The sequence below is a fragment of the Nerophis lumbriciformis genome, linkage group LG22, assembly GCF_033978685.3.
Source record: "Nerophis lumbriciformis linkage group LG22, RoL_Nlum_v2.1, whole genome shotgun sequence".
Classification (NCBI taxonomy): domain Eukaryota; kingdom Metazoa; phylum Chordata; class Actinopteri; order Syngnathiformes; family Syngnathidae; genus Nerophis; species Nerophis lumbriciformis.
The window spans coordinates 27,927,696-27,940,516 of NC_084569.2; the positions used below are offsets into that span (position 1 = coordinate 27,927,696).

A 12,821-nucleotide genomic window follows, 5' to 3' on the forward strand; every position below is an offset into this window, starting at 1 on the left:
AGAGCTGTGAACTACTGTTAATGAATAACTTGCCAACAGCAGCTACCCTGTGACATGTACATTGATCAGGAGGTTTTTGTTCTTGGCATTTTCAACCAACCTGGGGGCTTTTTAGCAGCAGCTGCAGTGCTGGTTTTGACACCATTAACTGTTGTAGATGTCGCCTTCTTCATCGCCGTGGTTCCCGTTCCTGACTTTGGGCCATTGTTGGCAGGGGACGCAACTTTCCTCTCACTCACTTTGACTGTACTCCTAGAAGCTGGAGCCCCAGCGGTCGTCGTTGTTTTTTTTGGAGCTGCGGAAGTTGGAGTGCTCTTTTTATCCAGGGCAGATGTTGTCTTCCTCGTCACACCGTTGGTCTGGAGCTTCGACACGCCATTTGACAGGCGGCTCTGGGTTGTGTTGGGCCGCGAGCCAGGTGTGGTCTTGGTCATGTTGGGAGTGCCAGCTTTTGTTTTCAATGTGGTCTTGTTCGTGGTTTTGGCTTTGGGGTCTCCAGAGGTCTTGTTGCCGGTCTTGGCTGCTGGAGATTCCTTGGCCTTTTCTGGCTGAGTTTGCACCACATCTACAGGCTCCTTTGCCATTTCTTCCTCCACTGCAATGGCTGCCTGGATGGGCTCCTGCTGCGTCCCCAGTGCTGCATCATTTACTGGACTGGATTCTAAAGTTTCCATTGGCTCCAGTGATGCTGAGATAACCCCATCTGGTTTCATCTCCTCTTGTATACAAGTGGTACGTCCAGTTCACTTCAATCTAATCGGATGGGCACCGATCAGGACACAGGTCTGGTCTGCAGAGAGATATAGCATAAAATAAGTTAGACAACAGCAAGACCAGACATGGAACAGTGTCTGCTTTTGTGACTATCAGCAGAGACTTTGGAATGTTGTTATGGTGAGGAATCAAAACATAAAAGTACATGGCTAATCGCAGCTTCATCACACACAAAAATGTACACTAGCTAATCCCGTTAAAGGTTATGTTATCAGACAGAAGTTATCTCTACAAAGAAAATAAGGAACTGATTCTAAAGTACTGCAAGCTTCCAAAACAAGGAATTGTCTTAGAAGTTTGTTTAAATGACAAAAGCACTGCAGTGACAACTTGTACCCCTAACGACGCTCAACGACAGAGCCACATCAGTCAAGTTTCGTGCTCTCTGTACTGGCTTCTAGTCTGTCTTGGAGTTTATTTTAAACTTTGAATGTTTGTTTTGGTGGACTCTTACACATCCCTCGTCATAGTCGAGCTGAACGGTCTGTCAAATAACAGCAACGTAATGGACTTTGGACTACGCTATAAGCCGAACTACGGACCGTCACAGACGAATAGGTGTTAAGACCAAACTTAACACCTATTTGTTTAAAGCTGCATTTGGTACTCAAGATTACGGTGACAGTTTTATGAATTTTAACTTAATTGTCCATTGTTTTATTTTATTTATAATGTGCTCATGTTTTATGTCTTTCTTGCACTGCTGTCCATCACTTTGGTTCAGCTATAGATTACATATACAAAATAAGTTTGGAAAAACTCATCACTGTCTTCACCAACAAATATCTTAAATAAAGATAAAATGATGCTGAATTTATCAATGTCATTCATCATTTATATCAGTGTTGGCAGCTGCTCTTTCAAGTGGTGGAAGCCCATTTTCAGCTACTCTGGAAAGACGAGGACAGTTTCAAATAACAGATCAAAGTAATAATCATGCTAGATTTCACAAGAAAATGTCACCAACAGGACTGTAAAAATCTTCATATCAACTCGGAACAACAAAATGAAACTTGAAAAATAATCTGGCATAGGTTTATATTTCAACATCGCTGATTCGCTCATTTTGCAGTCAATCAAAAAGGGATTCAGCCTCGGACAGATCATCCAATCATCATGCGGAAACTTAACGTCCGGGCCAGCCGAAGCCATGCCCACTTCCGTACACGTCCAGAGACCCTGCGTGTCCAATGGGCTGGACAAAGTCAAGCATTTATCTAATGAGTGACACGTTTGGCAGCAGGGGAACCACCGACTCGATGCGCTTCTGTTGAAGTCAACTCTGTTTAATGCACTGTGACGCTGCCACTAAGCATTAGAAGAAAGTCACACCAGCTGTTTAAAAAGTAGCTGATTTTGAACAAAAGTTGAATGCGTTCTAGCACATATTTAGTCAAACACAAAAGTAAATATTTGGCCACTTATTTTTGTCGAGCTGAGCTTTCCTTGCAGTCTTAGAACAATCGCCACTGATTTATGTATTTTTCATCAGTCTCTGCTCGTAAAACTATAATCATTGTCTGAAAAATATGTTAATATTTTGGCTGTCTAAAATGGATTATTTGGAATTATTGAAAACATTATTTATTGTGGGATGAATGACCTTAGTTTTCGTAAAATGTGTTTTTGGCAGACTTATTGGCAACTGACAAAAACCGAGGTACCACTTTACGACTGTAAAAGAAGAGTAAAGACAGTTGTGTAATTGGGTTAATACATGCATCATAACGCTAAAGAGACACTGGACAGGAGGCATGATGTGAAGCATATGAGGAAGGATAAAGGGCAACCATCTGTGATAAAAGCTGTCATATGTTGTCAGCCTCAATTTAACAACTGCTTCTCGTTTAGTTCCATGAGCTACTTTCCGATGGAATGAGGTGAGGAGAAAAAAGGGAGATTGGGGGGATGGCAGGAAACATTCACAAACAGAACGAGGAGTTGGCTTTTGGTCGTGAGGCAACCTCTAAAAGCAAGCGGAGGCCAGCTCAAAGGAGGATGTTTGGCCTGCGGAGCATGGGAAATAGGCGGGTGGGAAAGCGCAGCAGGAAGGGGGAAAAAAACAAAACATAAAAAAATCGGGTGTTATTCGCTCGCCTTGCTCTAAAATCCAGACTAGTTTCATCATCCTACTTTCCGCTGACCTAAACGCACAAAGTCACTGTCCTATTTCTGGAAGGCGATGCGCGTCATCCTCGTGCTTCAAACTTTATGGAAACAATCCTTGCTCCCGACTCGCCTTATCCTCCACTTGTGTGATCCAAACTAAATAGCTCCTGTCATTCCCCAGCAAATTTCACTTTATCATTTACCCCTTCTCCCCGTGTCCCCCCACCGTGTTTGATCAGTCCAAGTCTCAGGAGGGTCACTGTCGTCAAATGACCAAAAACTGGTTTTATCACCTCAGAAATATTTCTAAAGTGAGAAATTTGCTGTCAAAATAGGATCTGGAAATGATCATTCATTCATCAACTTTCATTTTATCTTGTATTGACTATTGTAATTGTCTTTTCACTCTTTTCAACAAGTCAACGCTACAGAGACTTCCGACGGTACAAAATGCTGCCAGACTTTAGACCGGTGCACCCAGACCAACACCCCCCCCCCTCAAATCTAGACTCCAAACATCCCAGAACATGCTAGTCAGGTTACGTCTAGACCTCCACCCCAGGTCACACCTCACTCCTACCCACTTCTCCAAAGTGGGCTGGCTCAGGGTGGAGGACAGAGTAAAACAACTTGCACTGAGCCTAGTCTATAAAATCCGCTACACCTCCCTGATACCGAAGTACATGTCAAACTACTTCCATAAAGTAAATGACCGCCATAACCACAACACCAGGGGGAGCTCCACTAACCATGTTAAACCCAGATTCCGATCAAACAAAGGTCTTAACTCATTCTCCTTCTATGCCACATCAATATGGAATGCACTCCCAACAGGTGTAAAAGAAAGTGCATCTCTATCCTCTTTCAAAACCACACTAAAACAACACCTCCAGGCAACTGCAACCTTAAACTAACACCCTCCCCCTTCCACATCCCACCTCCCCGGATTATAAATAATCAAATGCAAATAATCAAATGTATAAACTAGGGATGTCCCGATCCGATATTTGAATCGGATCGGCTGCCGATATTTGCCAAAAATTGCGTATCGGCAAGGCATGGGAAAATGCCGATCCAGATCCAGTTTAAAAAAAAACTTCGGTCCGTGTTTTCCAACGCACCTATTTAAATAATACATTCCACTTTTCTGCTGTTCCGTTATTTCCGTTCCGCATTTTCCAGCACACCTTCAACACATCCACAATTCTCACGCAGTTGCTTTTAGCTGCTGGCATTACACGACAGGCTCTTCTTACTCTTTCCTGTGTCTCCCTCTCACAGACAGCGAGCGCACCTTCTTACACACGTCACATACTGTCACGTCATACGTCACATACGTATACGTCGTCTCCCAGTAGAGAGCGAGGTAGCAGCATGGCTAACGTTAGCTGTGATGCTAGCGCAGCCGCTAAGGTGCGCGCCTGCTCAAGCGTCCTCTGCGCACGGCAAATCTATACCACGCACAAAATTAAATAAAAAAATAAGCGCATAACAATTTTCGACACACGGACACGACAGAGACAACAGTTTTCGTCATCATTGTTCAAATATTGTGACGTCTGTCGAGACGCTTATCTCCATTCGGTGCCACACTACGGCGTCACATTAGTGCCAAAGGCAAAAATTTCCACATCAACACCGTATGAAAAAATTTGTGATTTTTTTAGTTGTGATTTCCTTCTCTGCATGAAAGTTTAAAAGTAGCATATATTAATGCAGTATGAAGAAGAATGTTTTAATGTAGACATGCAAGCCTTGAAAGAACATTTTGAAAATCAAGACTACATTTCCTGCAAATGGGTGCATTTCTACCCTATATTTTAACTAGATTTATTCTCATATCAAACTCTTTTGGCTGTCTTTTTGACACTTACATCCGGCGCCCCCCCTCCACACCCTGGATTATAAATAATGTAAATAATTCAATGTGATTATCTTGTGTGATGACTGTATTATGATGATAGTATATATCTGATAGTATATATCTGTATCATGAATCAATTTAAGTGGACCCCGACTTAAACAAGTTGAAAAACTTATTCGGGTGTTACCATTTAGTGGTCAATTGTACGGAATATGTAATTCACTGTGCAACCTACTAATAAAAGTCTCAATCAATCAATCAAAACACATAAAATCATCATACTGCTGTGATTATATGCATCAAGTGTTCATTCAAGGCTAAGGCAAAATATCGAGATATATATATTGTGTATCGCAATATGGCCTTAAAATATCGCAATATTAAAAAAAGGCCATATCGCCCAGCCCTAGTTCAATGATGCCATTTCTGTTTGTCATGTATAATTTTGTCTATTTTGTGTTTATCCTTGAATAAACAGGTCAGTTTCTTGTTACCAACCATTGTGTATTATTCAAACTCCCCTAATTCAGCTGGCTAGTTGTTATCAAGAGTACTAAAACCCTTTTCAACATGATTCTGACAACTAAGTAGGCTAAATAACTTTAAACTTTAATACATGCTCGGATAGGCCAGTATCGGTCAGTATCGGTATCGGTCAGTATCGGTATCGGATCGGAAATGCAAAAACAATATCGGTATCGGATCGGAAGTGCAAAAACCTGGATCGGGACATCCCTAGTATATACCGTATTTTTCTGAGTATAAGTCGCACCAGAGTATAAGTCGCACCTGCCGAAAATGCACAATAAAAAAGGAGAAAAACATATATAAGTCGCACTGGAGCCCGGCCAAACTATGAAAAAAACTGCGACTTATAGTCCGAAAAATACGGTACTTGTTCTTATGCTTTCTGATCTCTCTATGTCCACTACTTGCTGTACATATCCTACCAAGTCAGACCTACACTGTTTCAATGTCCATTTCTCTGATGATGCAATTGTTGATGACCGAAGTGCTGATATCAACCAAACCTAACCCCCTCTCCACATCCCATAATTCAATGTATATACTCTGATGATTAACTTGTGTGATGACTGCATTATGATGATAGTATATATTTGTACCATGAATTGATTTAAGTGGACGTTGAAAAACTTATTCGGGTGTTACCATTTAGTGGTCAATTGTACGGAATATGTACTGTACTGTGCAATCTACTAATAAAAGTCTCAATCAATCAATCAATCAATGATCCAGTCTTCATTGGCTTCCAGTCAAATTCCGCATTGAGTTTAAGATTTTAGTTGCATGGTGGGGCCCCTCAGTACATCACTGACTTGTTATGCACCTACTCTTCAGGGTCTTCAGGCCAGGGTCTTCTAAAGATCCCAAAAACTCATTTTAAAACCCGTGGAGACCTGGCATTCCAGGCTAAAGCTCCCAGACTCTGGAACAACTTGCACCAGTCCCTCCGTGATCTTGACTGTGTTGACACTTTTGAGAAACATTTGAAAACTTCTCTTTTTAGTAAAGCTTTTAGTTAATGCACCTTTTAACTATCATTTTTATTTCCACTTTGTATCCTTTTGATAATGTTGCCCCTGTTGTTTTCATTGAATTGTTGTTTTACTACGCCTATGTTTTGTACAGGGCTTTGTCAGACTTAGACTTTCTTTTTATTGTCATTAAAATTTGAACTTTACAGTACAGATAAGAACAAAATTTCATTGCCTTAGCTCATTGTAGTGCAAGATAAAATCATAAAATTTGTAATTTTATCTGTGAAAAGCGCTTTATAAATAACATTTACTTACTTACTTACCAATACCGCCAACACTCCTCTCGCTCCATCCCTCTGTTCTCTGTTTGCCTTTGCACAGATGGCCTGAGCAGCTGAGCGAGGCCAGAGGGGGAGAAGCGCAGGACAGAAAAGAAAAACCCCCAAACCAGGACTAGTCACACACCCTGCAAGTCACAGGCTGCCTCCCAGAACAACCTGAGAGTTTGACCGGATGACGACGGGTGGCTGTTAGAAAATACACTCGGGCCACGCCCTTTAGTCACGGCGGTTTCAGCAGTTGTCTTAGAAATGAATTAGTGTGATGAAGAAAGGGAAAATAAAATGTACGTCAGAAGACTTGGACTATTGACTGGAAAAAAGATTCTAAGCACCAGATGCGGATTTATGACCAGAAGAACAGTTGATTTGCTACTAGACTAAACATGGTTCACTTTTAAAGTGTCATTATTTTGCAGCTCTTAACTTGTAGACCATACCGCAAATAAATGAAGGCAGACATGCCCCAAATGATCTATTTCCATATAATGGAAGTGGGCAGTTGAGACTAAGCTGTTTATTAGGACGCTCATTGGCTCAAGACGTTCTCTTAAAGTACACTACGCCAGGGCTTCTTAACCTTTTTGACCTCGGGGCCCCAACTTTTCCACTACAGAGAGGCCCGGATCACACTCAAATATTAACACTGAATTAGTAATCTTGCTCTTTTTTTCATTTGTATCTGATAAATATTTTTAACGTACTTACAGTTCACAACCTTATCAAATGATATAAAAACGTCCATCCATTCATCCCAGCTGCACAATCACAAATATTATGATTTATTTAGGCTGATTAGTAAAATACATACTAACCAAATATATAGCATAAGAAGGGACTCATTAATGATTCACAAAATAATAAATGCACATACAATTATGTTGTGCTGAAATATATAAACTAAATTAATAATGAATATATTTCATAAATAAACTGTCAATGAAATTAAAGTGCATATGAAACTACAGGGTAACCACATTTGTCGTACACTTTTACGCTTAAGAAATTTCTGTGACTTTAACTCCAGGCTTCTTCTGTTTGTTTGAAATTGTCATTACTGCCACAAGTGGTGGAAAAGTGTATTATAACTGAGTAATACTGCGGCCCATACGGACCACAGCTGAGAAACAGATATTTTTTGGCGGCCCACACTGCACTATACTATTTGCTAAGGATGCGCCGATCAGGATTGATTCCGATACTGATTGTTCCTGAGTGAGATGAGCCGGTATCAATATCGATCACATGTATTAACTGGAATTTTCTGAAAATGTGTATTCATGGTGAGTGACAGTTTAACAATATCAGCACATAATTTAAACTACCGTATTTTACGGACTATAAGTCGCAGTTTTTTTCATAGTTTGGCCGGGGGTGCGAATTATACTCAGGAGCGACTTATGTGAGAAATTATTAACACATTACCGTAAAATATCAAATAATATTATTTAGCTCATTCACGTAAGAGACTAGACGTATAAGATTTCATGGGATTTAGCGATTAGGAGTGACAGATTGTTTGGTAAACGTATAGCATGTTCTATATGTTATAGTTATTTGAATGACTCTTACCATAATATGTTACGTTAACATACCAGGCCCGTTCTCAATTGGTTATTTATGCGTCATATAACGTACACTTATCCAGCCTGTTGTTCACTATTCTTTATTTATTTTAAATTGCCTTTCAAATGTCTATTCTTGGTGTTGGGTTTTATCAAATAAATTTCCCCCAAAAATGCGACTTATATATGTTTTTTTCCTTCTCTATTATGCATTTTCGGCCGGTGCAACTTATACTCCGGAGCGACTTATACTCCGAAAAATACGGTACTTCTGTATTTTCTTTGATTGCATTCAACTATCTACTCCTCCACCTACTAAGTCCCCCTGTGTCCAAGGAGTTATTGGTTTTATTATATTATCACAAAAAAAAAACGATTTTGAGAAAGTTAATATATTGAAGTAATAACTCTGGTATTGATCCAATACTTTTACTGCCCTTGGTATCAACACCACCAGTTAATGGATCAATCCGCCCTCCTCTTCCATGTCGTGTACAGACTGTGACCATGCTGACACACTAACAGTTGTTATATTGTTCTCTTGCTCAACCACTTGTGTCAAACTCAGGGCCCGGGGACCATATCTGGCCCGCCACATCTGGCCCATCAAAGCCTGGAATTTATATGCATCTTTTTTTAGTAAATGTATTCAAGCTTTCTATTTCGAAAGGAAAAAATACACGTACTGTGTGCAATTTGTATATTTTTTAAACGTTATCTAATATTGCAACAAATATTTTATTATCATACATTCCAAACATTTTTTTGTTCAAATAAAAATAAATGCCTAAGTATAGACTTGACTCATGGTTTTAAAGAAAATTGTACACTGTAAAACACATTTTTACGGAACAAAAATTGTAGTTCAGTTGCCAGAATTTTACCATAAAAAAAAACAAAAACGGTGGTATTGTTTTTCCATTTACAGTAATATACTGTAAAGAATTTTCCAGTAAAAACAGTGGTACTGTTTTTCCAATTCCATTTACGATAGAAAGATCGCAAATGTTATGGTCAAATTTTGGCAACTGTCATCTTTTTACTGTAAAATCTACATTTATTTACAATGTATGTAAAAAATATATATATAATACTACATAATTGTGTAATGAGGCAATTCATATTTATATATTATACACTGTTACAGCTAAACCTGCAATGTGGCCCTCAATGAAAACGAGTTTGACAGTCCTGCTCAAGACTTTGTTAATTTCCTGTTAATAGCTGCTTACTTTCTGCTCTTGCACTTTTTAAACTTTGCAAAGCACTTATTTACTGGTGTCGCATGCGGCTTTTCGGGCCGTCCCAGTGGCTCCCTAGAGCTTTTTCCAAAATGTATGAAAATAGAAAAAGATGGGGGGGGGAAATATATTTTTGTTTTAATAGGGTTTCTGTAGGAGAACAACATGACACAAACCTCCCTAATTGTTAGAAATCCCACTGTTTATAATAAACATGATTCTCTGATGAGAGTATTTGTCGAGCGCTGTTTTGTCCTACTAATTTTGGCGGTCCTTGAACTCACCGTAGTTTGTTTACATGTATAACTTTCCTCAACGATACCAGAGAAAGACGCGTTTAATGCGACTCCTCCTTTGTCTCATTTTGTCCACCAAACGTTTTATGCTGTGCGTGAATGCACAAAGGTGAACTTTGTTGATGTTAGTGACTTGTGTGGAGTGCTTATCAAGCATATTTGGTCAGTACATGACTGCAAGCTAATTGATGCTAACATGCTATTTAGGCTTGCTTTGTGTACGTATTGCATCATTATGCTTTACTTGTAGGTATATTTGAGCTCATTTAATTTCATATGTCATATGTGTATTTAATTTATATTTGCATTTCTCATGACATATTATTTGTATGTAATATTGCCTGCATTTCTGATAGTTGTTTGTGTGCCGTTATAGACCACAGCAAAAATGTAACCCAGCTTGCATAGATTGCTATAAATCCATTATAAGAAGACAGCCTGCCATTTTATTTAACTTGGACACACACATCTATACCTTTGGCCATTCTAAACCAGTAATTTAGAGGAGTTATCTCACCCTCTGAGAAGCCTGCGTTTTACTAATGTTTTCCAATGTTGCAAAAATGGGTAGAATAAATATTACATTTCAACATTTCTGTCAACAAAGATTTGTGTCAGCTTGCGACACATAGTCTTTTTGATAGTAGGCTAATATAGCTAATATAGACTAGGGCTGCAACTAACGATTAATTTGATAATCGATTAATCTGTCGATTATTACTTCGATTAATCGATTAATAGTCGGATAAAAGAGACAAACTACAATTCTATCCTTTCCAGTATTTTATTGGAAAAAAACAGCATACTGGCACCATACTTATTTTGATTATTGTTTATCAGCTGTTTGTACATGTTGCAGTTTATAAATAAAGGTTTATAAAAAAAATCAAAAAATTAAAAATAAAATTACAAAAAAATAACAACAATTGCCTCTGCGCATGCGCATAGCATAGATCCAACGAATCGATGACTAAATTAATCGTCAACTATTTTTATAATCGATTTTAATCGATTAGTTGTTGCAGCCCTAATATAGACACTTACATCATGCGTTGCCTTCATTATAAAACTTATAGAAGGCTTTTAATTTTTTGCGGCTCCAAACAGATTTTTTTTTTGTATTTTTGGTCCAGGGAGACACACAATGAGCTGCTAGCACCTTGTCATCCGGAGGACTCAAAATTAATACAATGTCAGCCAGAATAGATCAGCGTTATTTTTTGACAAAAATTGTCCGATACTGATTGATCGGCACATCCCTACTTTTTACGAGTGTATTGTAGCCAGGTACATTTTCCAGCACCGGTTTCCATTGAGATGCACATGTGGAAAGACTCAACACTTCTATGGCAGAATCAAGTGAGGTTTTCAAGTGTATATTGCACCCTGTGACACAGGTTTGCCCTTAAGAACAATGGAATCATTGGGAAGGCTTGACTCTGAAATCCTCTACAACATATTTGGGCTTCAAATGATACAGGCTGACCACCAGAAGGGTGGTTTCTCAAGACCCGGAGAAATACAAGTATAAATGGTGTGTACAACACATTTCTAGCAGCACTTTCCAATCAGATGATTGTGTCAGCTTTGTTAGATACATTTCAGATATATTTTTAAACGTTGTATCTGACTGTTGAAAACAGAGTCTGTTAGAATAGTATCTCTACAAGGCAGCTGGACAGCCTATGTCATTATCCTGACCACAGACACACGGATGATCCGGACACAAAGAATACGAAAGGATATCTGGTCGTGTGACTGCTTCCTGAGTTCAACCAGCTGGGGCTCTCTTCCCCCCGTTTGGCTCAAACAAAAGCAGAAGAAAGTACACAATGCGGCAAACAGTTATGGACCAGCGTCCTCCTGTTAAATTGGCTTATTTCTAAACAATTAGTTCTGTCTCCGCCTTGTTGCCATCGTGTCTGTGTGTTGTTTGGCGGCCTTCGGGCTCTATCCGAGTCGTGCAGCTTGAGTCTCCCACAATTACATTTCTGGGGAGCCTCAATGATTAGCCACACAGTAACCCACACAAATACTTGGACCAATGTAAAATAACAAATGTCGACACTAGCATATTATTAAAATGCCAATATTTTGTAAAGATTAACATTATTTTCTGGTTTTGAATGATGCAAACGATGTATACTCATGTTGTCCCTATCATTCCACCTAATAGGTCTCACCATCATCAAATAATGGCGACAGCAGCTCTGCAAGGTGAGATCATCCCCCTCGGAATCCTTGCTTCCTAATACCCACACAGGGCCATAAACAAAGCGTGTGTGTGTATACAGTGCTCGGGTAAACACTGTCAATAACTGGAAGACATCCAGCTCTGCTTAGGGATCCAAGCTTTGCTGGATGTCTAGACACAAACACTGGTCTTGAATAATCAGGTCACACAGAAGTATTTCCTTCACTCTATTTCCATAAGGCGGGTTCCACGCACGTTTTGATATACAGCACAAATCCATCTTATTTCAAGAGTACCAGACTAGAAGCGACCACTTTTTCCTACGCTTTGCACCCTGCGGCCATAATGTTTTGTGTTCAATAGATTTCATTTAACGCAACTAGAAACACTAAAACGGTGAGTTGTTGTTCATGTTATGGTGCCATCTTTAGGACGAGTTAGCTCACTGCCAGTGTTGCTGGTTGAAAACGTACTTCCTGTTTTAATGCCTTAAACCGGACGTAAAACCGTCTATCGCGTTTCCGCTCGAAAGGACTCTTCATCCATCACTCCATCACTGAAAGTTTTACAATTTGACTACTGTAAATTGCAAAATATAAGCTGCTACTTTTATATACCTTATAAAAAAGTGCAGCTAATTTATGATTTTTTCTCTCTGTTAAAGGCAATTATTAAGAGTAAAAAAAAACAAAAAACAAGCAATAAGAATTTGTTTTATTGTTATTATTGTTTATTCTTTTTAGCTGTAGTGATTTGAATTTTTTTTTCAGTCTTCTGGCCGTCCATCACTCGAAGCAACGTTTGTGTGTTTTACAATACAACTAAAACTGTTTATAGTTACTAAATCGTCCCATGTGTGATGTCTGTAGGAGTGTTTTTATGCATATTTTTGTACGTGCTATTGTATATGTAATGATGCCAGCGTCGTTAGCAATAGCTAA

General features: G+C 39.1%; 1 protein-coding gene across 2 annotated transcripts in view; it reads right to left on the reverse strand.

Moving 5' to 3' along the window:
• prr36b (proline rich 36b) overlaps nt 1-12,821 on the reverse strand; it is a 62,173-nt gene that overhangs the window by 31,804 nt on the left and 17,548 nt on the right. For both annotated transcript variants that reach the window (XM_061973508.2, XM_061973509.1), the window contains exon 2: nt 101-790. In XM_061973508.2, coding sequence (XP_061829492.1) covers nt 101-713 — 613 coding nt within the window. In that variant the 5' untranslated portion in view covers nt 714-790. The remainder of the gene's footprint in view (nt 1-100; nt 791-12,821) is intronic.